Source organism: Nyctereutes procyonoides, unplaced genomic scaffold (genome assembly GCF_905146905.1).
Source record: "Nyctereutes procyonoides isolate TBG_1078 unplaced genomic scaffold, NYPRO_anot_genome, whole genome shotgun sequence".
NCBI lineage: Eukaryota > Metazoa > Chordata > Mammalia > Carnivora > Canidae > Nyctereutes > Nyctereutes procyonoides.
In genome coordinates, this window is record NW_026575131.1 from 54444499 (window position 1) to 54470173 (window position 25675).

General features: G+C 47.4%; 2 protein-coding genes across 7 annotated transcripts in view; one reads left to right on the forward strand and one right to left on the reverse strand.

Moving 5' to 3' along the window:
* SAFB (scaffold attachment factor B) overlaps nucleotides 1–8021 on the reverse strand; it is a 36027-nt gene extending 28006 nt beyond the window's left edge. For both annotated transcript variants that reach the window (XM_055343232.1, XM_055343230.1), the window contains exons 1-2: nucleotides 7702–8021; nucleotides 4673–4757 (exon numbers count right to left, since the gene is read on the reverse strand). In XM_055343232.1, coding sequence (XP_055199207.1) covers nucleotides 4673–4757; nucleotides 7702–7890 — 274 coding nt within the window. In that variant the 5' untranslated portion in view covers nucleotides 7891–8021. The remainder of the gene's footprint in view (nucleotides 1–4672; nucleotides 4758–7701) is intronic.
* Nucleotides 8022–8292: 271 nt separating this feature from the next.
* Nucleotides 8293–25675, forward strand: part of SAFB2 (scaffold attachment factor B2) — a 33316-nt gene continuing 15933 nt past the window's right edge. For 2 of the 5 annotated variants that reach the window (XM_055343233.1, XM_055343237.1), the window contains exons 1-11: nucleotides 8293–8558; nucleotides 9663–9750; nucleotides 12961–13025; nucleotides 13106–13309; nucleotides 15353–15415; nucleotides 16334–16361; nucleotides 17275–17785; nucleotides 18211–18260; nucleotides 18791–18894; nucleotides 24387–24536; nucleotides 24626–24738. In XM_055343233.1, coding sequence (XP_055199208.1) covers nucleotides 8373–8558; nucleotides 9663–9750; nucleotides 12961–13025; nucleotides 13106–13309; nucleotides 15353–15415; nucleotides 16334–16361; nucleotides 17275–17785; nucleotides 18211–18260; nucleotides 18791–18894; nucleotides 24387–24536; nucleotides 24626–24738 — 1562 coding nt within the window. In that variant the 5' untranslated portion in view covers nucleotides 8293–8372. The remainder of the gene's footprint in view (nucleotides 8559–9662; nucleotides 9751–12960; nucleotides 13026–13105; nucleotides 13310–15352; nucleotides 15416–16333; nucleotides 16362–17274; nucleotides 17786–18210; nucleotides 18261–18790; nucleotides 18895–24386; nucleotides 24537–24625; nucleotides 24739–25675) is intronic. The other 3 variants (XM_055343234.1, XM_055343235.1, XM_055343236.1) reach the window with 3 other exon arrangements.

Sequence of the window (25675 nt, forward strand, 5' to 3'; positions counted from 1 at the left end):
TAGCTCAAAAATTTAGTAAAATGCCAATATCTGGGGGGTCTGAATGAAGGACACATGAAAATTTCTTCTGATTCTTTCATCTGTTCTCTAATCTTAACCTGTGTCAAAATAACCCAGCGCACAGTTAAGAACTAAAATGCAAACACATCAACTTTTCTTTTCCAGTTAAGTTTACTTTTCTGATTAACTATTTTAAAAGATTTTGCTTAACAGATTGCTGGTATCAAACTATTCTGGAGAAGTGCTGAGATTGCCTGACACAGTCTAGGATTGTGATTAAAATAATTCATATGCAGATTTCAAAGCATTTTCAGTTTGTTCACTAAAAGGGGCAGGAAAAAGAAACTTACTTTCACTGAACCCTTGCTAAAATGTAGTAAGGTTGTTGAGAGTTTGTACTGAATGGTTGGTTCCATTTTACATGAAGTTCTAGAACAGGCAAAACTAATCCATCATGGAAGTAATCACAACAAACTGTTTTCTGGGGAGTGGGGGGTGGGTGTTAGGGGGCTTAAGGGAGTATGATTGGGGAAGGGCATAAAGAATCAAACACGGGAGGCTGGGTGGCTCAGTGGTTGAGTGAGTCTGCCTTCAGCTAAGGGTGTGATCCCAGAGTACCGGGATCGAGTCCCACATCAGGTTCCCTGCATGGAGCCTGCTTCTCCCTCTGCCTCTCTCTTTCTGTGTCTCTCATGAGTAAATAAAATCTTATAAAAAAAATTTTTTTTTTTTTTACCTATTCAGAAAAAAGATTGCACAAATGCACATGAGTGGATGGGAGGAGTGGAGGGGGAATGACAGGAAGGGACAGAATCTCTTTTTTTAAAAAAGATTTTATTTATTCATGAGACAGAGACAGAGACAGAGAGAGAGAGAGAGAGAGAGAGAGAGAGGCAGAGACACAGGCAGAAGGAGAAGCAGGCTCCATGTGGGGAGCCCGATGCGGGACTCGATCCTAGGACTCCAGGATCATGCACTGGGCCAAAGACAGGCACTAAACCACTGAGATACCCAGGGATCCCCACGAAGGGAGAGAATCTCAAGCAGAATCTACAGAGAGCCCAAGGCGGAGGAGTTCCCTCCCAGAACCCCAAGATCACGACCTGAGCTAAAACCAAGAGTGGGATGCTTAACCACCTAGATGCCCAAGAGGGCCTTTTAAAGACAACAAAGTCTAGAATCTATAGGTGGACAATGCAGACTGTATTAAAGATTAAAACTTGAACGACCAGGGATCCCTGGGTGGCGCAGCGGTTTGGCGCCTGCCTTTGGCCCAGGGTGCGATCCTGGAGACCCGGGATCGAATCCCACGTCGGGCTCCCGGTGCATGGATCCTGCTTCTCCTTCTGCCTGTGTCTCTGCCTCTCTCTCTCTCTCTGTGTGACTATCATAAATAAATAAAAATTAAAAAAAAAAAAAAAAAACTTGAACGACCAAAACATCACGAACAAGTCAAATGACAAACTAGAAAAAGCAATTGCGACATTTGATAGAGAGCAAGCCCTCAAGTCAGTAAGACAAACTCAGCAGAAAAGTGGGCAAAGGGCAATGAAAAGGCAGTTCAGAAAATACAGAGAGCCAATCACCAGAAGCTGTTTAACCTGTAAAGAGATGTAAATGAAAACTTTACCTGTGCAGAAATGTAGATAAATGTAATACTTCCCTCCTACGTAAGAGGCAACATATAATATAAATAATCCTCAACATTCAGTGAGAATTTAAATACGCACCCCCTCCCAGTTGTACAGCACAACCTGTTGAAAAGCTACTTGTCAGCAGCTACTTCAAAATAAAATGCACATATCCTTGACCTCAGAATTCTACTTCTAATTATGTTATCAGAAAACATATTTGTTTACACAGACATATTTCTGGTTCATGGCAGCACCGAAAGCTGGAAATGCCAAGCGAAAACTGGAAAATGGGCGGCTGCGTGGCTCAGCCCATTAAGTGTCTGCCTTTGGTAATTCCAGAATCCCAGAACTGAGCCCCACGTTGCACTTCCTGCTCACCAGGGAGTCTCCTTCTCCCTCTGCCCTTTACCACACTTGTCCACTGGTGCTCTCTCTCAATGTTGCTCACTCTCAAAAAACTTTGAAAACTGGAAAAAAAAAATTCTTAACATCTAATAACAAGGAGACCAATGAGGTAAACTGTGGTACATTGATAAGAAACGTTACAATTGGGGATCCCTGGGTGGCGCAGCGGTTTGGCGCCTGCCTTTGGCCCAGGGCGCGATCCTGGAGACCCGGGATCGAATCCCACGTCGGGCTCCCAGTGCATGAAGCCTGCTTCTCCCTCTGCCTGTGTCTCTGCCTCTCTCTCTCTGTGACTATCATAAATAAATAAAAATTAAAAAAAAAAGAAACGTTACAATTAAGCTATTTAAAAAGGCTAAGGTTACAAAAAAAAGACTAAGGTCTTTCTATACTTGTAAGCACTATGGAAATATGTCCTTGACATGGTAAGTGAAAGAAAAAAAAAAAAAACCTAAAAAATATTTTGTGAGCTAGGATTTTCCTAAAAAAAAAAAAAAAAAAAGAAAAAAGAAAAAAAAAAGAATTAAAAATACATTCATAGCTGTATATGTATCTCTATAAACCCCTGGGTGGCTCAGTGGTGTAGCCCCTGCCTTCAGCTCAGGGCGTGATCCTGGAGTCTTAGGATCGAATCCCCGCATCGGGCTCCCAGCATGGAGCCTACTTCTCCCTCTGACTATGTTTCTGTCCCTCCCCTCCCCCCGTGTCTCTCATTAATAAATAAATAAAACCAAAAAAAAAAAAAAAAAGAGCATATACATACAGAAAAGCTGGAAAGTATGCCCAACCTTTAATAATGGGTGCCTCCTTACTGTGGAAAAAAGAGCATCTACAGTTTACTTAATACCTGTTTAAAACACAAACAACAACAAAACACCTACAATAAGTATTCCTTTTTTTTTTTTATCTAAAAGAAAAGGGAGGGCAGCCCGAGAGGGTCAGCAGTTTAGCACCGCCTTCAGCCCAGGGCGTGATCCTGGGGACCCGGGATCAAGTCCCGCGGGCTCCCTGAATGGAGCCTGCCTCTCTCTGTATCTCTCATGGATCAATGAAATCTTTAAAAAAAAAAAAAAAAGAGAGACAGGGATCCCTGGGTGGCGCAGCGGTTTGGCGCCTGCCTTTGGCCCAGGGCGCGATCCTGGAGACCCGGGATCGAATCCCATGTCGGGCTCCCGGTGCATGGAGCCTGCTTCTCCCTCTGCCTATGTCTCTGCTTCTCTCTCTCTCTCTCTCTCTCTCTCCGTGACTATCATAAATAAATAAAAATTAAAAAAAAAGAGAAAACATAAAAGGAGGTCCAACAAGCTCTATTTTCCCCAGTATGACTGTGATTTTCCAGGACTCTACTTGGGCAAAGCCAAAAATGCACAATGTACTATGGACCACAGAAGTGACTTCATTCCAAAGTTAGGTCGCCTGACTGCTGTCGTCCAAGAGCTTACACCACACAGTGTGGCTGACTTTGGTCCCTGTCTCTTACATTCCAAACCCAATTTTTCACCACTGGCCAGGTAATACGAATATTTCATTTTGTTTTGGGGCCTGAGCAAGAAAGCCACCAATAACCAAGTGAAGTTTTAGAACAGTTCAAATGCCCAGTTTAAGCTGATTCTTTCTTCAAACAGTAGTTGAAGATTACTAAATGAAATTACTGAGTAAATACTAAAGAAGACAAGAAGATAGAGCCTACATCGGGCAGGGTAACATAAGTATTCAAGCAAGGTCTAAGGAACCAGGTCATCACAGTGCAGAGGGCTGAAGATAGAAGGAGTTGCTGTTGACAGGATCACAAATCCTATTGACCATCAAGGACTTGAATGCAGACACATGAGGAGAGGGGTAGGCAGAGCACAAAAGTTTAAGCAAAAGGACCAAGAGAGGGAAGCACATGTTCAGGACCTGATTAAAACCCCCAAGATGTAGTAGAGGAAGGCTGTAGGGGAGAAGAGAGAAATGGAAATTGGAGTCAGATGGTGGAGATCACTAATACCACGTGGAGCATGGCATTTATGCAGCAGGCAATTTTAAAAGCAACGTCGGTGGAAAAGACAACTGTTTTGGCCAGGTGATATTTAAAAGAGAAGATATATTTTGCAAGTCAGAGAAATAGGAGACCCAAGCAGTCCTAAATACTCTATGTAAAGAAGGATAAGAGTCTAGATAAACAAGGGCTGCTGAGAGGCCTAAAGATCAATATGTAAATATCCCTTTCATCCGGTCTGAATTCCTAAGTACAAGAGAAACAAAATACACTAGAAAAGATTTTTTTTTAAAAGATTTTATTTATTCATGAGAGAGAGAGAGAGAGAGAGAGAGAGAGAGAGAGACAGAGACAGAGACAGGCAGACACACAGGCAGAGGGAGCAGCAGGCTCCATGCAGGGAGCCCGACATGGGATTCAATCCCGGGTCTCCAGGATCACACCCCAGGCCTAAGGCAGCGCTAAACCACTGGGCCACCGGGGCTGCCCTTGAAGGGATCTTAAAGGAAATGCACAACTTCATTCTAGGCCTTTTGGAGTCACAGGGTAGTCCACAGCTCCCAAACACAGCCAAGTAAACAGGCTCATTAGCAAAGGAAGCAATTGTGAAGAAAGTCCTCAACATTTGCACCATTTATAAAATCCTTCATACCTTTGTTGGATCTCTTTGAGGTCTTCTTGTTTCCTTCTGAGGTAATTTCAATTTCATCAGGATTACCCCCTTCATCTTCAATTGCCTGAAGGGAAGGGTAAAAAAGTTCACCAAAAAGGGCAGCATACAGACTTGACTTTCACAGAAACTTCAGGTTGCTGATCTGGAAAGGGCCTACCCCTACCCACTTGTTGTCTTGCTCTATCTTGGAACAAAGGCTCTGAAATCAACTTTATTTCTTAATGCTAAGGTCACCACAATCTAGTTCATCCTATTCCTCCTGGACCCAAGGGAACTCAAAAAGCACAGTCTTCCATTTCCTATGATTTCACCCAGCAATATGCTGCTTCGACCCTCCGTGACATCCTCTCTATCCCCATGCCTACTCTTGGAACTGTCTGGAAAAAACGCTTACTCACTTGGCTGAGATGTACTGTGTGTGCCATGAGACTGGACATGACCCATACCACCTCATCAGATCACCCACATCTATGACTGACTCCAAAGGTCTTGCTCTTAACCACTAAGGGACCTACCTGAAAGGATAGGGAATTATAACCACCTCTTGGCAAGCCCCACCTCCCACCCAAGAGCTCATCATTCCCTTGAACAGTCTGCACCCACGCTCAGCACAGCGCGTAGCACCAAGGAGGTGAGCAGCAAATGTTTACTGAGCACGACATCAGTGATATCCTTGAATACTGGGCTTTGCTTTTAGGTTTTACTGATATAACCCTTTCTCTTGTTACTGTACTATTCTACAAACACAAGTTCTGTTTAAACCCACTTCAGGGCAGCCCTGGTGGCCCAGCGGTTTAGTGCCGCCTTCGGCCCGGGGTGTAATCCTGGTGACCCGGGATCGAGTCCCACGTTGGGCTCCCTGCATGGAGCCTGCTTCTCCCTCTGCCTGTGTCTCTGCCTCTCTCTCTCTCTGTGTCTGTCATGAATAAATAAAATAAAATCTTAAAAAAACACTTCAAACAGCATGTTTAATTTGTAAATAGTTTAAACAATTTCAGATCCTCAGCAGTTTCTTATTGTGGAAGTCTCAATTTGCAATGGGGCTTAGGGGCTCCACATCGAATCTGTACCAGGAACAGAGAAAATCTCTCCCTTTTCTCCAAAGCCAGCATGAGGAAAAGGAATTGGGAGTTCTGCTTCTGGAATCAAGGAAAGCACAACCAGAAAGTCCCTCCCATTCTTGCTGGCAAAAGAGGACTATGGAATACCCCTAGGAGAAGAGAGAACTGCCCCAGACAAGAGCTGTACCATTTTGCCCCTCAATAGGTCTTCTCTGGGTGCAGTGTTTACAGGATCATCCCTAGGGACGCTGTGGGCTATGAGTCATCTTTATAGAGCTTGGGAAACTACACTCTTTGTGTTCCTTCAGCCTTTTCCTCATTTGCCCTTCCTGGAAAAATGACCAGAAAAAGGACCCTAGCTATATGCCAGAAGTAGAAAAAGAAAAAATGACCAACAATTCCAGATGCACTCGATGAGAGCAGATAAACGTACAAACCAATGATATTTATGTACTACGACCATACCTCTGAGAAAATAAACAGAAAAAAGAAATGTAAAATGCCTCAGAAATGAGAGGGAGGATCCTTGAAGTCACAGGCCCGTTTCCACTACCAATCTGACGGGAAGGTTCTCAATGCCATCCTACCAGCCTCGCAGACTGCGAGTAGAGGAGATAAAGGTCCCACTTTGGCTTTGCAGACCCGGGGCCCTGGTGGCATTCTTTCTAGAACACCTTAGTTGATGAACTACCTGCCGAAACCCGAGGAGTAAAGGAAGTTGGTTTCCACGGTGAAACAAACACAAGCTCAAGCCAGAAAAGCCCAACTGACTCTGAACTTAACCAACCCACCGTTCTGAGCCCCAGCTTTCTCCTTCATGAAAATGGAAACAATCCCTACTTCCCTTAACAGTCACCAGTAATAATTAATACCCTGCCTGGGTCCTCAGATCGGGAGCCAGGAGGGTGGAAGAAGTCGCAAATCACACTGCCTGCAGGGGTTGGGGGTGGTGAGCCTGAGATTGCACGGGAGAAGGCTCAAGAAGAGAAAAAAAAAGGGGAGGGGGGGTGAACGGCAGAAAAAGCAAAGAAGCCAACAAGAATATGGAAAAAAAAAAAAAAAAAAAAAAAAAGGGAAGCAGGGCGACCCGAACATTGAACTGCTCATGCTTTTCACCCCACCCCCACCCCCACCCCCAGAATAGGGATGAGGGCCCCGGTTTTGCAGATGAACGGTGGCACAGAGGAGGGCGGCCAATGGGGACAGGGATCCTCTCCGACCTGTGCCAGGCAGCACGCCAGGCCCGTTGCATGCAATCTCGCCTAATCCTATAGCACGGAAGCGCGCTCTCCCCTTTTCCCTGCAGAATACACGGGCCGAAGGGCGCTAGGCGCCCTGGGAGCGCTGGGAGCGCTGGGAGCCCAGGGCCAGGCCGCGGAGGGCCGCGGAGAGCCGCAGGGGCCGGAGCCCAGGCGCGGGGACGGGGACGGGGACGGGCCGCTCCGCCCGCCAGCGTCTGTTCCTTCCCACTCGCCATCGCAGACAGCACTTCCCTTTCCGCGCCACTTCCCCGACCCACGGCTGCAGCATTCACATTTAAAGGAAAAAAAAAAAAAAAAAAAAAACCACCTCCGAGCGTGGGCCCGGCGCGTCCACCCTGCCGGGCCCGGAGGGAGCCCCGCGGCCGGCCCGGGTCCCAGTCCCGCCGCCCCGTCCGCACGGCCGTGTGACCTTGGCCGAGGCGCCCCCACCTCGCCCGGGAAGCCGGGGCGCGGGGGCTCCCCGTCTTTTTCGGGGGCGGCCGAGAGCCAGGCCCTCCGCGGGCGCCCCCGCCCGCCAGGCCCCGCCGCCCGCCGCCCGCGCCGGTTCGCGCCCGGACTCTCCTCCCTCCCCCGGGGCCCCGCCGCGCGGGGAGATCCCGCCGGGGCCCGGCAGGAGGAGCCGGGGGAGCAGCCCGGAGCCCCCCCGCCCCCCGTCCCGGCCGCCCCCGCAGGGCCCCCGCTCCACCTTCTTGAGCCGCTCCATCAAAACGCTCTTGTTGCCGCTCGAGTCCAGGTTCCGTTTCTTCAGCTCCGCCCGCAGATCGATCACCCGCAGGTCGCTGAGACGCCGCGTCCCGGTCTCCGACGAGGCAGAGCTCAGAGCCGCTGCGCCCGCCGCTCCCGAATCGCCTAGGCCTGAGAGAGTCTCCGCCATTCCAGGGACCCTGGCTCCGCCGCCCACTTCACACAGAACCGGGCCGGTTTTATCTCGGCACCCAGCACAAAATGGCGCCGCCTGCGAGGGAACCGCTCCAGCCGCCCTGGCGCGCCTCTCTTCTGCGCAGGCGCACCCGGCGCGGAGCCGACGCTGCCGGTCGCGTGTGCACATGCGTGGTGAGCGCTCAAAGGGCTGTGCGCAGGCGCGTTGCATGTCGACAGCCTCCCGCCGCGCACGGCCGTCACACATGCGTGCTGCAGTTACGGCGCTTGCGCACTGCGGCGGGGAACGTGCGGTTGGTCGACGCGCGAGGGCGCGTGCTGTGAAGAAAGCTGGCGTGTGCGGCACGCATGCGCGGCCGGAAAGCGGGGCGGGAGGAAGCGAGTGCGTTTTCCTCTTAGGCGGCGCCATTTTGTGCTCAGAGCCGCTACGGCCGCCGGCGGTGTGGGAAGTGGGTGGCGGGGGACGCGGAACCTGGGATGGCGGAGACTCTGGCAGGGTCCGGCGAGTCGGGTTCTGGCACAGCCGCTGTGGGATCGGGCGCCTCTGAGGCCGGGACGCGGCGGCTGAGCGACCTGCGGGTCATCGACCTGCGGGCGGAGCTGAAGAAGCGGAACCTGGACACGGGCGGCAACAAGAGCGTCTTGATGGAGCGGCTCAAGAAGGTGAGGCGGCCCGACGTCCCGGGGCGCAGCGGGGGGCCGGGGCACGCCCCCGCGCGGGCCTGTCACCGCGGCGCGCGGACGCGGGCGCCTCCCCTCCACCGTTCCCGCCGGGGACTGAGCCCGCGGGGCCCCGGGGGCCGGGCCGGCCGGGCTGTGTGACCTTGGCCCGTCACCGCCCCTCTCTGTGCCTCGCCTGTGATCCCGCTCCCCGCTGGTCGCCTCGGCAGTGCTGGCAGCGCGTCCTTCGGGCCACCGGGCGGCCCCTGGGCTCCTTCCGGGCCCCAGCGGGGGGGGGACCCGGGTCCGTGACCTTGGGTAGGTGCCTTCTGCTCCCCGCGCCTCAGTTTCCTCCCGTGGAGAACAGAGGAGTGACGAGGCTTTGGGACCTTCCCGGAGAGGGAGTCGTGCTTGTTCCCCCTGCAGGAGCTCTGCTCCGGTCGTGCCCTCCGCTCCGCTGCTCTTCTCCTGCTCGGCGCCCTGAGGTCCTAGCGGGTCTCCCCAGGGTGCTTCCTAAAGGGTGCGCCTTCCCTCGCCTCCCGCCCTGCACCGTCCTGCGTTGATGCCCCAGGTTGAGTGTGGAGGGATGGTCTTGCGCGACCCAGACGAGCTCCTTGCAGAGCTGGAGTTGACCCCGGAGTGCCCAGGCGGGCGGCAGTCCTGGGGAAGAGGCACTGAGCCGCCTCCCTCCCTCCCCGCCTCCGCCAGGCACACACCCTCTACCCCATTTGTCTAGTGGGTTTTCTCCCCAAGTGTCAGACCGAGCTGGTGGAACGCCACTCAGCCCTCCTCCGTAGGTGGTAGACCCAGTGCGGCGCCCCTTCCTGTTCACCTTACTAAAGCGGAAGGTGGGGCAGTTTCTAGCCCTGGTCATTGACCCGCACCTTGGAGCCCCCCCACTCGCATCCCTTTGTCTTCTGCGCCTAGGGCCGGGTTCATCCCGGTGAACCCGTGCCTGTTGGGCTTGCCGCCCAGATACCAGACCCAGAGTTGCTCTTTGCGAGGGAGCGTGTTTGACTTTGTCTGCTGGACGTTGTTGCTTAACAAGAGAACAACACGTGCCCTGCAGCTCTCCACCAGTTGTAAAGTTCCATCTCTCCCTAACAGGCGGTTAAGGAAGAAGGGCAGGATCCTGATGAAATTGGTGTTGCACTGGAAGCCACAAGCAAGAGGACAGCAAAGAGGTGTATTAAAGGTATTTGCTTGTACTTTACTGTTGCTGGAGGCCTGAGCGTGTAGAGAACTTACTTACACGGGATCAAGTTTTTTTTTTTTTTTTTTTTAACGCCGCTTCTGTCCTCTAGGCCAGGAGGATGTCATTGCCCTTCGTTGTTCCCATTTAACAAGTAGGCTTCATTTTCACTACCCTGCAAGTAGTTCTTTGGGTGCTGGGAGGAGTAGAGAGATGTGCAGGTGCCAGGTAAAATTGAAGTGTGTGTTAAAGACATCTCAACTCTTGTCCTGGGATTCAGAAAGAACCGGAGTGAGGCACATTCTTAAATCTGCTCTGAGCGACCAAGTTCGCTACGTGGCTTCCTTCCTGGTTCAAAAACGGGACTTTAAACGAAAGAAGATGACACCAATCTGAGACGGACTAGAAGCCAGTATCTCTAAGGATCCAAAATAGATTGTTGGAGTATTTGCACCCACCCTATTTTTTACCAGTGAGGTTTTGTGGGTTTTTTTTTTTTAAGATCTTATTTTTAAGTCCTCTCTCCACCCAACATGTGGCTCAAACTTACAACCTTGGATCAGGACTTAAAAATCACAGAATCAGGAGTCATATGCTTTACGCACTGAGGCAGCCAGGTGCCCTGCAGCGAGGTTTGTTGTTTTTTTAATTAAGGTATTGTTTACATACTGTACAATTTGCCCATTTACAGCGTATAGCTTGTTGCTTTTGGTGTATTTACAAAGTTATGTGATTGTCAACACTATCAAATTCTAGGTTTTCATCACCCCAAAAACAAGCCCCTGTGCCTGTTATCACTTGCTCCCCACGTGCCCCTCCCACAGCCCCTGGCACTACATAGTTGACACTTCTGTGTCATGTAAATAGAACTCTATAACATGTGGTGTTTTGTGTCTGCCTTATTCTACTGAGCATGTTTTCAAGGTTCCTTCACTTTGTGACATCGATTAGTGCCTTGTCTCTTTTTGTGGGTGGTACTAGCTATTTTTGGAAGCATTTAATTTCATGAAACTTTGAAACCTTGTTACCTGCATTGGTGTTCATCCTCATTAGGTTTTATAGGAGTAGGGACAATGTAATTAGGAACTTCTGGGGGATGAGGATTATTTTCTTGAGAAATGCCAACACAAAAATTGTCATGGCTGGACATAAACCTATGTATTTAGGCCTTGGAGGATAGATGCTTAGAAAGGGAAAAGAAATTACCTTGTAACATTTTCAGTGATTTTTTTACCTTTTTATAAGCACTTTTCTAGAAGAACTTTCACATGACTTGTCTGTTTAAAACCTTGTATGTGTGTTCTGAAAGGCTAAACTGTTTAGGTTTTAAAAGAGATTTATTTTTAAGTTGAATTTTAACGCAATGTGATTTTGCCGCCCCTAGAGTGGTCAGGTATAAATGCTGACTAGCGGAGTGAGCGCAGAGTGAGGGATGTGTATGTGTATGTGTTCATTCGAAAGTTCTTAATGTAGGTGCTCATTTAAAACCTGAGAGGTTCAAGGCTTACTAATCAGTGTTCTTGGCTCTTAACAGGGATCTTTGCATCCTTAGACAAACCGAACCTTAACCAAGTGCTTCCAGCACGTGTCCAAATGTCTGGATTACAATTTAGGTGATGGTAAAAGTGCTTGGACTTACCGTTTTGTCAAAAAAAGCTTTGGTAGTACTCTGTAGATGAAAAGAAATGTTGGTGGCAGTAGAGCTAGCTGTAGCTGGGAGGAGAAGGACACCAGTCCCTTCGCCTTCCTTTTTTTCTGAGAGGTCGCCAGAGGCTCAGAGGAAAGGGGTGGCCTGGGCCCTGGGGCAGAGGACAGCTCTGGTGGGCTGTTGAGACAGTGTCATTCTCTGTAGGTGTCTGCACACATGGTTAGTTATATGAAGCATTGGGCCCTCACGGTGTCCTGGTCAAAATTAGGTCTCCAAGGTTGCTTAAAAGTAAAAAGTTGTGAAGCTTTCTGAGAAAAAACATCATCATGAGTTAGAACAAGAAACCTCCTTCTAACTAACTTGTATTTAAATAGGCAAAATTTTTTAATTTTGTGGGTGTGTTTTGAAAGGTGACAATTTTGAATCAGGGTTTCTTGCATCTTTGTCCCACACGCCTTCAGCTTTTAGGTAGCTGAAGCCAGGCCCTTAGGATCGGTGTCCAGCCTCTCTGCCCAGTGTTTGTCAATCTCCCTCTCCTTGAGGGCACTTTTTGGTCTGCATCCCTCCTGCCGACATCCTTTGTGGGTATTGCGGGATACTCTTTAGAGGCCCTGAAAGTGGGTGCTGCTACCAAACATCTTTAGAGTGCTTTTAAGAGCTGAACCAAATTCTCCTGTGTCAAGTGCAGCTGATAAACCTGCTGGTGTTGTGGAGAGTATTAAAGAGTACAGAGCCATTGTTCATAACGATGGTGCAGAAGATGCTTCAGGGGTACACACTACGGTTGGCATCTGTACTCAAAGACTGATATCTCTTCTATTTAGCTTTCTCATTTCAAAAATCTATAGAAAGTGTACCTTTGGATACTTTAGAAAATGTAAGAAGTATGCACGTGAAAGTAGAATCATCTCTAATGTTGCTGCCGTGTATCTTCACCCCTTTTGGTGACTGCCTGAGTCATTCTCGTGTGTATATTTTATAAATGCAGCTTTACACTTGATTGCATACAAACAAAAATTAGGTCTACTCTGTATGGTTTTTTTTTTTTTCCCCTGGTGGGCATTTTCCAATATCGTTAAATATTGTTTAGAAGCATAAGTTGTTTTAAAGTTGTAAGACACTCTTTGGTGGGCCGCAGTGTTTTGCAAACTTGGCACTGTTGGCAGTTTGGGGTAAGTAATTCTTTCTGGCAGGGCACTATCCTGTGCACCATCTTATGTTGGATAGCATCTGTGGTCACTACCCGCTAGATGCCAGTGGCATCCGTGAGTTGTGACACCAGAAATGTTTCCAGTCATTGCTAAATTCCACCCCACTTCCCCTGTTGAGAACAACTGGCATCCCACATAAGAGCAGACTGTTGTGATTTGTTTCCCTTTTGAATGTTTGGGCTACGTGTAGTTTCTAGATAGATGACTTATGTTTTTAATTCCTTGTCAGACATTTCAGCACACGCCCTTCCTGGGCGGGGGGTGGGGGTGGTGGTGGTTCTAGAATAAAAGATTAGCACGTTTTTAAGGCCAGAACCTGAGTATTATGTGACTGAAAATTTATTTTGTAATTAGGACAAAAGATGGAAGAAGAAGGTACAGAAGACAATGGCCTGGAAGAAGATTCCAGAGACGGGCAGGTATGTGGCATCCACAGTAGAGACCCCAGCAGTTCTGTGATCAGCCACCTGGTTGTTGACACCTTGCCTTCTCTTTACAGGAGGATATGGATGCAGGTTTAGAGAGCTTGCAGAACATCGATATGATGGATGTTGGTGTGTTGGAAGAAAGTGAAGTTGAGAATAGCAGTGCTCCCGACTTTGGGGAGGACGGTGCTGACAGCATTCTCGGTTCCCTTTGTGATAGCAAAGACTACGTGGCAGCACAACTGCAGGAGCTCCCGGCGCAGCTCACAGAGCATGCTGTAGGTAACTTGAAGACATAGTGGAATATGCTGGTAGCCCTGAGGGAAAACACGCTGGCGGTTAATTAAATAGTGCACTGCCAAGTCAGCCATCACCATAAACACGGAGTCCTGTGTCTAAAACTTCATGGTAAATTATATCTATTTAAACTCAACGTTAAGTCAGATGTTAACTAATGGTTCACTTTTCTACGATGCTGGGGAGTTTTATTTATTTGACAGAGGACACATGCATAAAAGCAGGGGTCGGAGCAGAGGGAGAGGGAGAAACGGGCTTTCTGCTGAGCAGGGAACCCGATGTGGGACTCAATCCCAGGACCCTGGGACCATGAAGTCAGTTGAAGGCAGAGACTTTAACTGACTGAGCCGCCTAGGCGCTCCTTCAGTACTTTTACAGAAGGGTCGGAGGCTCTTTCTAAGCATAAGTCATAAAAGGTTGACCCCATAGGTGAGAGTGTTTTCTTTTGGAAAACATCTTAAAAGAAAGTGTGGAAAAAGAAACAAAAACAGTTCAGAATCTTATCAGTGGGTTCATCCCGTTTTATTTTGTTTTTAAGATTCATTGTATGCAAAGGGTGGTTATAGTAAAAGACCAAAGAGTAAAGGAGAGTATTCATGCCCTCAGAAGTACCCCTCCCATGAAAGGAAAACATCCTTGTATGTAAAAGAGGGCTTGAATTCTGTTAGCAATGTTGCTTTCTTAAGCTTTCACTGCTAGCATTTGGTGGAGAATTCTGGTGGCCGTCCTAAAACCGATTGCCATTTTGATCTTACTTCTTGGCATACTCAGCCCTCTTAGTTTGGGTGGTATTTTTTGTATTTTGGTTTGGTTTTCTGTTATCTCTCTTTTTTAAAGGCATTCTAGCTTTGAATTGGAAGGAGAAAAAAGTGCTTTCGTAGGACTGGACTTTAAACTTTAATGGTCAAAAGTCACAAACTCCAAATATCACTGCCCCTCGGCCTAGCATGTCATTGAGCAGCTGACTTGCTTGCCTCTCTCTGAGTGATCTTATGTGTTAATTATTTCCAGAGCACAGATTTGGTTTCTAACCTCATAGCTTGTTTTTTTTTTTTTAAAGATTTTATTTATTTATTCATAGAGACACAGGCAGAGGGAGAAGCAGGCACCATGCAGGGAGCCTGATGTGGGACTCGATCCCGGATCTCCAGGATCACGCCCTGGGCTGCAGGCGGCGCTAAACCACTGCACCACCGGGGCTGCCCTTCTTACCTCAAAGTTAAAGCATCCAGGTCATAAACTTCAAACGTGGAAAAGGGAAAAAAAAAAAAGTCTGGGAAGGCATGTTTTTGTATTTCACTTAAGGTAAAAAGCTTTCCAGTTGAGCGACGTTTAAGATACCAGCTCAGTGGAAAAAAAAAAAAAGATACCAGCTCAGTGGGGTTTTTTTCTTGTTTATTTTCTTAAAGATTTTATTTATTTATCTATCTATCTATCTATCTATCTATCTATCTATTTATTTATGAGAGAGAATGGGGCAGAGACCTCAGCAGAGGGAGAAGCAGGCTCCCTGAGGGGAACCTGATGCAGGACTTGATCCCAGGACCTCAGGATCACAACCTGAGCTGAAAGAAGTAGCTCAATCACTGGATCACCCAGGTGCCCCTCAGTTAAACGTTTTAAATAAAGCACCCTAGGAGAAAGTGCCCAAGTATTATTTTTAAAAAGTATTGTTACCAAGTGAAATCAGAGAAGTATGAAGTTCTTCATTTTCCCTTTGAGTCCTGCCCTGAAATCGTGTCTGGTTCACGAATGTGGACGACTAGGAAATAATCGCTGCTTAGGAACTGAATATGTACCTTCCTGGGCCAGTACTGACTGAGCACCTGGTGTCTGTGAGACCCTCACAGAGGTGCGGTACCACCCAGTCCTGGAACAGGCAGGAGGCTGGCAAGATACTGAATAATCCAACAGTGAACTTGCAGGTGGTGGGTGGGCACTTGAGGGAAGTAGACACGTAGGCCACTTAGAAAGGCCTTGGCACAACTCTGTCTCCACTAAGTGGTCTTCCATTTGCCTTTCAGGTGGATGGGGAGGGCTTCGAGAACACTTTGGATGCTTCATCATTGGACTTCAAAGTACCTCCGGTAAGAAACTGTTGTTTGGCGTTACGTGGTTGGAAATGTGACGAGAGTGGTTGATTTTCTGTAGTGTAAAAGGATATGTATCTGTGTGTAAAAATGATTCGTTGAGTGCTGATTCTGAGCTGAGTGCCTGGGGTAAGAAGTCCATCCACACAAGTACGGTCCTATTTGCCTTTTAGTGGGAGTGGCGTAATAACCAACAAGAAGGTAACTGGAAGGGGAAAAAAATTCAAGGGAGTTGTTCAGGTCATTGGGCTGTAAACGCTTCCTCAGGGAGGAAGTTCCCCAGAGGAACCCCTACCCAAATTGAGGTCAGACACATGGGTCAGGAGTTAGCCTGGTGAAGGGGAGTACCTTGGGCCAGGAGGGAGAGGGGCTGAATGTAGGCATGCAGGACACAAGGTAGGGGCAGAGAGGCGGGGGTGAGGCTGTAGATGGGGGTGTGTGTGGGCCAGACTATCCACGTCTGTGGGTCAGGGAAGGTATTTGGCCTATTGTCTTAAGTGCAGTGGGAAGTCAGGGGAAGGTTTTGAGAGGAGGAAACTATATGGTCTTATTGGCAGGTTCCAGTTATAAATAACAGCTCATTTGGGGAGAAATAGATCTTTCTCAAGTCAAGCATGGATCTAGAAGGCAGTCACCATCTCTGCAACCTCTCACTGTGGCTATCTTTGCCCTCTCCAGGGGCTGCTAGGTCAGCTCAGACTTGAGGTGGGGTGGCCAGACCCTCAAGAGAGGGAGAGGCCAACAACATGGGCTGGTCCTCACTGAATCATCTCAGAATGGAACATGTTCTAAGTGGAGAAAGTTGTTTGAGACAGGTATTTGTTCACACGTGATTGAAGCTGTATCTACCAGGGACGTGTATTTGCCCAGTTCTTAAGTGCCCTGTGGATTTTTTTCTTTTCTCTTTTACAATAGGATATTGAAGAACCTCTATTGGAGCCAGGTACTGATAAGAGAAACACAACAGTTAATGGTTTGAAAGTTTTCCCACTCTTTTTTTTTTTTTTTCAATCTATATATTCTAAGCTATGTACGGTGGTGTAAATTATTTTAATGGTGGACAATCCAGATCGTACAAGGATCAGAGATTGGAAACCCACTCGTATCACCAGATCTGTGGAAGTGCCGTTCTGGTTTCTGGAGGTCAAATATATTTGGTGAGATGTAGCGATTATTTTCATCTCTCTGACCACGTAGAGTGGCATTTAAGTAATCCCCCCTGTGATTCTTCCATGTGTTTCTACACATGAAACAGATCTTGTGATATTTTGCCGCAGTCGTTTTGATTAACACAGTTAAGGCAGGGTAAAGCGGTTGTCAGGGCACTTATGACCTGAGAAGTGACTGGATACCAGAAGAGGAAACGGAGCTTCTTCAGGAAAACTTGCAACGTGTTCTTCCCCTTATGGACTGCGTTGCCCTCCTGCCGTCAGAAGAGTTTCTGGTTTGCGTTTTGGACCGTTGCGTTAAAAGAAATGCAAGGAAATTGGGAAATTGAGCTGTTCAGTGAATGGCGACCGCGTTCGATTCAGCACCTTGGACATTGGAAAACTAAGCCTGAAGACCCACACTTGAAGACAAACACGAAGAAGACTGTCGAGAAGCAGCCACGTGGTTGTAGGTGTCTGAGTCTGTGGGGGCCTTTTCTCTTCCATGTAGCGTAGCGGCTTACCGTAGCAGTCGGAGCGCAGGTAGTGTAACCACTGTCACTTTGTGTACCCGCGGGTTTTCCAATCTCTGTGTAGCTAGCGGTTCTCTTCGTGTTAGTATGGCAGCCGTGCCAGTTCCGCATTTGTGATTGCTTTATTTCCCTGGTAATTAAACCTTGTGCCATTCTATTCCTGTTAAATCCGTAGAAAATGAGAAAATACTCGACATTTTGGGGGAAACTTGTAAATCTGAGCCAGTAAAAGAAGAAGGTTCCGAGCTGGAGCAGCCCTTGGCACAGGATACAAGTAGCGTGGGGCCAGACAGAAAGCTTGCGGAGGAAGAGGACCTTTTTGGCAGCGCCCATCCGGAGGAGGGTGATTTAGATTTGGCCAGCGAGTCAACAGCACAAGCTCAGTCGAGCAGGGCAGACACCCTGTTAGCGGTAGTGAAAAGGGAGCCCGTGGAGCAGCCAGGCGATGGCGCGCGGACGGACTGTGAGCCTGTAGGGCTAGAGAAGCCAGTTGAGCAGAGTAGTAAAGCCTCAGAGCACACGGAAGCCTCTAGCGAGGAGGCCGCGGAAGCGCCCCAGGAAGCCTCAAGCCCAGACCCCAGAGATAGCAAAGAAGACGTGAAGAAGTTTGCTTTTGAAGCTTGTAATGAAGTCCCTCCGGCTCCTAAAGAGTCCTCAGCCAGTGAGGGCGCTGATCAGAAAATGAGGTTTGTTTTTTCTCAGTTTTAGACCAGACGCTATCTCCTTTTCATTGGTCATTTAATGACACACATAAGCTGTTTTTTCTGCAATTGGCCAGCCAGACTGATGCAATTGTAGTTTACTTCTAAACAATGTTTTATTTCTCGTTGTGTATTTTTAATGGGCGAATCTATTCCTTTTCTTTTTCTCAACCTACTATGGTTGTGTTCTTAAATTGTTAACTGCTATCTTCAGCTAAATCCAATTGACTTTTAAGAATCTGACGTTGTATCTTGGGGGTCAGATTTCCTATAGAAGCTTGCAGAGGTGTCTTAAAATTTTATTTCAGACTAATTTTCTGGTAGGTATTCAGTTTTAGCACATACCATACTTTTAATTTAGTTCTCTTTCGTTTTCTTCCCATGTGAGTAACATTCACTTTTGTCTCTAGCTCTTTTAAGGAAGAAAAAGATATAAAGCCAATCATTAAAGACGAAAAAGGTATGATTTAACTTAATGTGGCAGGGAGCTGCCTACGGATCCCTTATTTGGGGAGGGAGGGGCTCACAGGTACCCACACTGGGGATCCTTGATTTCGTTGAGGATTACCGGAAGTAACCACCTAGCGGTATCTTGAGAGACTAGATTGAAATGTTGGTGAGCTTCTGTGGTTTATGTCTCTGTTGTGGTTGTCATTTATGGGATAGTGAAAATCCTAGTGCGCTACATCCCATTACGGTCCCATTCTGCCCATTATATTAACGGAACAAGATTGTAGAAACTGCCGTCCCGGTTGAAAATTGGTCATCCAAATTGATTTCCTTTTGTAACCGATGAGGACCTTGATGATTCCTTGGGTGAGGGAACAGTTTTTGCAACACAATTTTTTTGTTTTCCATCCTATAAATGCTTAGACTGGAAGAGGCAAAGTTGGATGTAGTTGGGGTTGAAGGGTGGGCTGCGTGTGTTCAGAGGCAGGGCGCACTTCCCATGAGGTCTGGGGATAAAGCCTGATCCTCTCCCTTCTGCAGCAGGTCGCACCAGCAGCAGTTCTGGCAGGAACCTGTGGGTCAGTGGACTGTCGTCCACCACTCGAGCCACCGATCTGAAGAACCTCTTCAACAAGTATGGGAAGGTGTGTACCCCCCGCCCCCACAGCATCTGCCTCCCAGCCTCTATTGGGTGATCAATAACAAACTCAGGAATTGGCAGAGTTCTTTCTTCTGTTGTTAATTTCCTTGGTGGTCCTTTCTGTGTGTTTTGGAGGTTTTTTTGGTGGTGGTTTTATTTTTTTATTTTTTATTTGTTATTTTGGTGCTGGTTTTTAAAGGAAAAAACAACCACGAAGGAGAAAAGGCCCACCTGGTCTGGGGGTAGTGTGCCTTGTTTTCTCCTTGATAGTGGATAATAAGCAACAGGTAGTTCATTGTGTTACAGAAAACATATGGAAACAGCTGCAGTCTAAACAGTCTTATGCTTCATTTTAACTTCTCTTAAAGAAACTGCTTGGTCTTTAGCCCATCCAAAACTTAAAGCTGGCCTGCTGAATTTTTTTCCCAAACAGTAAGTGAAGAGTTGACCTTAAATATTCCCACATTTTTAAATATACAGTCCAAGAAGTAGAACAGGATAGTGATTTAAAAATAAATCAACGAATAGGCAGTCCATAGGGGCAGAAAGAAAATAACACAATTCAGAAGCTTTGCAGGGACTTGGATGTTTAAAACCAATTTTCATTGTCCTGGAATTAGATCTTGAAGCAGTCTGACCTTAAGCTGGGGGGAGTGCCCTGGTCTGCTGGGTGCTGGGGCGAGGGGTTGGGGAGGTGGTGACCCTTGGCAGGGAGTCCAGGCAGAGCTTCGGCAGGATGTCCTGCCTGCCTTAGGCATTTCTTTGCTCAGATCTGTGTCCCCGAGTAGGAGTTGGCAAATGCATTCGTGACTTGAGTGGACAGGACCCAGAAGCAGTATTCACAAAACAAGTCTTCACAGAGAAGGTCTTTGAGGAGGGCTGTGAAGCCTGTAATGCGGTCATCAGTTATTTTGTTGACTGACTTCTGGATTTGGCCTCCAGTTACGAAGCCGAGCAGCAGCTGTAAGGGCTCTGTCCTAGATCTTAACAAGCTGCTGGAGAGATCACTTACGTAAATGCAGTGCGTTGCGGTGGATTTACTCAGGAAAATAACAGCCATCATCAGTGTGTGAGAGGGAGACCAAATCTAGTGAGGGGTCTTGGGTTCAGTGCACCTTGCTGAATAAGTGCTGTTTAAGCCGAGGCCTGAGTGATTATAGAGTTGGCCTTGCCACTGATCTTAGCACTGGACCAATGCCGTGGGATTTGGGCCCTGTTAGGGGACAAGTCTATCCTTTGGATGAACTACTCAAAGGCTGCCATGAAGGTAGAGGGCAAGGCCAGGGGGCAGGGACAGGCAAGGTGGTCTTGGATTCTCGTCTCAGGGCCATCAGAAGTGGTGTCCTTGCAAGGATAATTAGTTTGATGGAAAAATTATGTGACCCTGTAATTGGCTCAGCCCCCAGCCCTCTGACCTTGAAGAGAGGGAAGAAGAGGAAGCTTCATCTCTTAGAGGCATGGCATCTGTGTGTCTCAGGAGGGTCTGTCCCCTTGGGCCCTGGATGAGGTGCTATGAATAGATGGGGGGCTTTCCTCTGCCGGGAGACAGCCTTCATCTCTACAAGTGGAAACATGGACCCCAGGGTCTGCTGGGAAGGTGGAGATGATGGATACTGTCCCCACCTGAACCTCCTGCCCCTGTCCAGTCATCCATAGTCGGGGATTCTGAGGTCTGGAGAGAGGAGGGGACTTGCTCACATTGACTGAATCAGGTGGTCAGAGCCAGATCCAGGGCTCTTGTGTCCTGATCAGGGGCTCTGTACTACGTAGGTGCTGGCTTGTACCTTCAGTTCTCCAGAGTATCCGATGAGTTTACGTTTAATGCAAGCATTCGTTTTTGGTTTTTTTGGTTTTTTTTTTAAAGATTTTATTTATTCAGGGATCCCTGGGTGGCGCAGCGGTTTGGCGCCTGCCTTTGGCCCGGGGCGCGATCCTGGAGACCCGGGATCGAATCCCACGTCAGGCTCCCGGTGCATGGAGCCTGCTTCTCCCTCTGCCTGTGTCTCTGCCTCTCTCTCTCTCTCTGTATGACTATCGTAAATAAATTTAAAAAATTAAAAAAAAAGATTTTATTTATTCATAAGAGAGGAGGCAGAGATATGGGCAAGAGGGAAAAGCAGGTTCCCCACAGGAAGCTCCATGAGAGACTCAATCCTAGGACCCCAGGATCACAACCTGAGGCAAAGGTAGATGCCCAACCACTAAGCCACTCAGGTGTCCCTAACGCAAGCACTGATACAGTGGGGTTTCAATTTGCCATCTGGCTCCGTGTTTTCTCTCTTCTGTTCTGTTGCTTGGATCCCTTCTCTGTATTTACTGCTTTTTGCATTTGACTACTTTAATGATTTGTCGCCGGAACTAGTATACATAACCAGTGTTGCTGTATCTTGATTTCTTGAAGTGTAAAGTTAGCTCGTTTGAGCTGTTTTCTTGTTTCTTGATGTGGGCCTCAGTCACTGTGAACTTTGCCATTTAGTGTTTTTGCTGCATCCGTACGTTTTGCTGGGTTGTATTTCCTTTCCATTTGTGTCAAGATATTTTGTCTTTTGGTTTCTTCCTTGAGCCGTTGGTTGAACTAGAACATTTTTCTTTGGTGACTGTGCTTATTAGGAATTCTGTTACAAGACTCAGCACAGTCTGTCCTTCAGTAAGATTCTCGTTCCCGAGAGGGCGTGTGAACCTGCTAACAGTTCCCCACCATCCCTCCCTCCCAGCCTTTGTGGTGGTGCCATCACAGCTTTACTTCTGATTCATAAGCAACACAGTACATTCTTGGCTTATTAATATGTTTGTTTGGCTTATTGGTTGGGTTTTGACATTTTTGGGTTGGGGGAGGCTTTCTTGTTTTTTTGCTTTGAACAGTTTTGTTGTTTTGTTTTGTTTTTTTTAAGATTTATTTTTAGAGACAGAGAGGGAGAGGGGCAGAGACACACACAGGCAGAGGGAGAAGCAGGTTCCATTCAGAGAGCCTGATGTGGGACTCGATCCCAGGTCTCTAGGATCATGCCCTGGGCCAAAGGTGGTGCTAAACTGCTAAGCCACCCGGGCTGCCCTGAACTTTTTTTTTTTTTTTAGATTTTATTTATTTATTCATGAGAGATACAGAGAGAGAGAGGCAGAGACACAGGCAGAGAGAGGAACAGGCTCCATGCAAGGAGCCTGATGTGGGACTCAATCCCGGGTCTCCAGGATCACGCCCTGGGCTGAAGGCGGCACTAAACAGTTACTTTTTATCTTTTTAATTTTTTTTAAAGATTTTATTTATTTATAGACAGAGAGAGAGAGAGGCAGAAACACAGAGAGGGAAGCAGGCTCCATGCAGGGAACCCGACATGGGACTCGATCCCGGGTCTCCAGGACCACACCCCGGGCTGCAGGCGGCACCAAACCGCTGCGCCACCAGGGCTGCCCTAAACAGTTATTTTTTAAAGAGTTACATAAATAAGAAGGGCTTTTAGTTATCTCTGTGTTCATCTTTTGGGGCGCTCTTTATTCTCTTGTTGACATCCAGGTTCCCATTGGGTATTGTTTTCCTCCCTCTTTTAACGTTTCCTAGAGTACAGGGTTGCCAAGGATGAATTCCTGCTGCTTCTGTAGGTCTGAAAATTGTCATCCCTTTGCTTTCGTTTTGAAAGCTGTTTTTGCTGGGGCAGAATTGGGTGGGGGGAGCAGATAGCAGTGCCACCTCCATGTTGCTGGCTCATGTCGTCTCACTAGTTGGCTGTGGGTCTCACTTTGTTCCTTAGGACACAGGTGTCTTTCCCGTCTAGCTTACCTGAAGGGTCTCTTTGTCACTGGTTTGGAGCAGTTCGTGCTGCAAGTGTGCTGTGGTTTCATCCACTAAGTTTTTCCTGTGTTTCTTGCTTTTAATGATGCCACGGGTGGTCCTGCAGTCCGCTGTTGCTCTGGTTCTGTTTTGGTTTATTTCGTCTTTCTCCTCTTTCATTTTGGGTAGCTTCTGTTGCTACGTCTCCAAGTTCCCTCATCCTTTTTTTTGTAATATCTGCTGGCTGTCCTATTTCCAAAATTTCGGGTTGGCCATTCTTAAATATTTCCTATGTGTTTACCTAACATGCTCAGTGGTATCTCCAAGTTCTTGAATGTTTAGGATATAGAGGAAGTAACTTTAATGTCATAGTCCCTTAATCCTATTACTGGAATGTGTTCCTGATCTCTGTTTATTGGTTGGTTTTCTTCACTAGAGTCATTTTCCCCTTTCTTGGCCTGCCTGGTCTTTTTTTTTTTTTTTTTTTTAATTTATGATAGTCACACAGAGAGAGAGAGAGAGGCAGAGACATAGGCAGAGGGAGAAGCAGGCTCCATGCACTGGGAGCCTGACGTGGGATTCGATCCCGGGTCTCCAGGATCACGCCCTGGGCCAAAGGCAGGCGCCAAACCGCTGTGCCACCCAGGGATCCCCCTGCCTGGTCATTTTTGATAGGACACCAGACATTGTGCTTTACGTGTTGTATTCTAGTTATTTATGTGTCCCGGTAAACATTCTTGAGCTTTTGCTGGGACACAGTTCAGTTACTTATTCCTCCTTGGGTTTGCTGTAAGGCTTCATTAGGTCTGAGCAGCCTGAGTTTGGGGCTACCTTTGTCTACTCCCCGGGCAGCACCCTTCTGAGGTCTCAGCCTAATGCCCTGTGAATTGCAAGCTCTTTCATCCTGGCCGTCAAGTTCACTCTGGAAAATGAATTCTTTGAGGCGTTGAGCCTGGGGATTGTTTGCTCTGCTCTTACAGGCAGTTTTCTCCCTAACCTCCAGGGGGTACTTCACCTGGGTGCTACTTTGGGGGCCCTTTGCAGCTCTCTGGAGCTGTTTTTATGCAGCACCTCTTCTCCAGTACTATGATTTCTTGCTGCCTTGATTTCTTTAGATGCTGACTTATGCTCAGCTTGCAGATCCCACACCCTGCCCTTACCTCAGGTCCTTCTTTCCCCGCCTATGGCCTTGGAACCTCTAGGAAGTAAACTGGGGCAACCATATGGCTCAGTTTACGTGTCGTCGTCCGTTCCCCTCCACCCCCCGCCATAAGAGTCACCGTCCCGTCCATCTGGCCTGGTTTACGGTGTCTGAAAGCCCTGGTTGACCATGTTTCCTTTAGTTTGCAAGGTTCTTTCAGGCAGCAGGAAGGATACATGCTTGGAGCACCAACCTGTCTTGAAGTCGAAGTCTAGTTGGAGAAAATGATCTAAGTGGGAAGGACTTTTAATTAATGAATGAGTTGTGGTTTGTGAAGTTTTAAATGTCTCTAGCTTTCCCAGTTCAGCTGATCTTGTATCAAAATCAATTTCATTTTGATAGTGAGGATGAGTTAGAACCACTTTAATAACTAATTCTGGAGAACCATTTGTGAAGAAGTAAAAACTAGAGAAAAGAATTGTGACAATTAAAAAAAAAAAAAGAGTTGTGACAATTAGTAAACCGCTAGTCCTTTTTGACAAATTGTATGGTGATGGATATGGGAAAATGAGTGTCCTTTCTCAAAAAGGTTGTCGGGGCCAAAGTGGTGACCAATGCCCGCAGTCCCGGCGCTCGGTGCTATGGATTTGTTACCATGTCGACATCTGATGAGGCCACAAAGTGCATCAGCCACCTCCACAGAACTGAGCTTCATGGGAGAATGATCTCCGTAGAGAAGGTGAGGTGATTCTTGCCTGTTGTAACCCATCGAGTTCACGTGCAAGAATATCTGGGCCAGGAGCTATTTCTATCTGTGTTGTATTTTAGGCAAAAAATGAACCTGCTGGAAAGAAGTTGTCTGACAGAAAGGAGTGTGAAGTGAAGAAGGAAAAATTATCTAGTGTTGACAGACATCATCCCGTGGAGATCAAAATTGAAAAGTAAAGTGATTATTTAAAACTTTTCTCTTACGCTTTCCCTTGGCAGGGGAGAGGGGAGGGGAGGGTCAGGAAGAGTGCAGGTGGCAGCCACAGGGTCACTCAGGTTGGAGCACATGACCTCCTCTCTCCACAGGCAGCCTCACCAGCCTCTCACTTAAGTATCACGTTTGTGCATCTTGCTTCCACTTCCATGTTCAGGTTTCAGTAAGGGCACCTAGTGACTGTACTCCCAGGAGCCTTAGTGTTTACACCCAAATGACTTAGTGGGTTGGTGAAAGAAAATGACACACGCAAGAGGGAAGAGTAATAATTTTCATTCCTCTCACTGTTCTGGGTCCTTGCACAACCACTCAAACCGTGGAATTGTTTTCTCATCCAGACTGGTGTGTATGCAGTGCTTGGTTTCTATCACAACTTTTTTTTTTTTTAAGATTTATTTATTTATTTATGATAGACGGGGCGGGGGGGCGGTGCAGAGACACAGCAGAGGGAGAAGCAGGCTCCATGCCAGGAGCCTGATGCAGGACTCGATTCCGGGACTCCAGGATCGCACCCTGGACCAAAGGCAGGCGCCAAACCACTGAGCCACCCAGGGATCCCCTATCACAACTATTTTATTTTATTTTATTTTACTTTATTTTACTTTATTTTACTTTATTATTTTATTTTATTTTTTATTTATTTTATTTATTTTATTTTATTTATTCTCCTATCATGACTTTTTAAAACTATAGAAACGTTCACAGGAACTTAACATGATCTAATATCAAAAAGAATGAGCTCAAGCAAGTAGTTTGTGCAGCATCTGACAGTTGTCGAGTATTGAATTTCACTCAGAAACATAAAGTATCGGGATCCCTGGGTGGCGCAGCGGTTTGGCGCCTGCCTTTGGCCCAGGGCGCGATCCTGGAGACCCGGGATCAAATCCCACATCGGG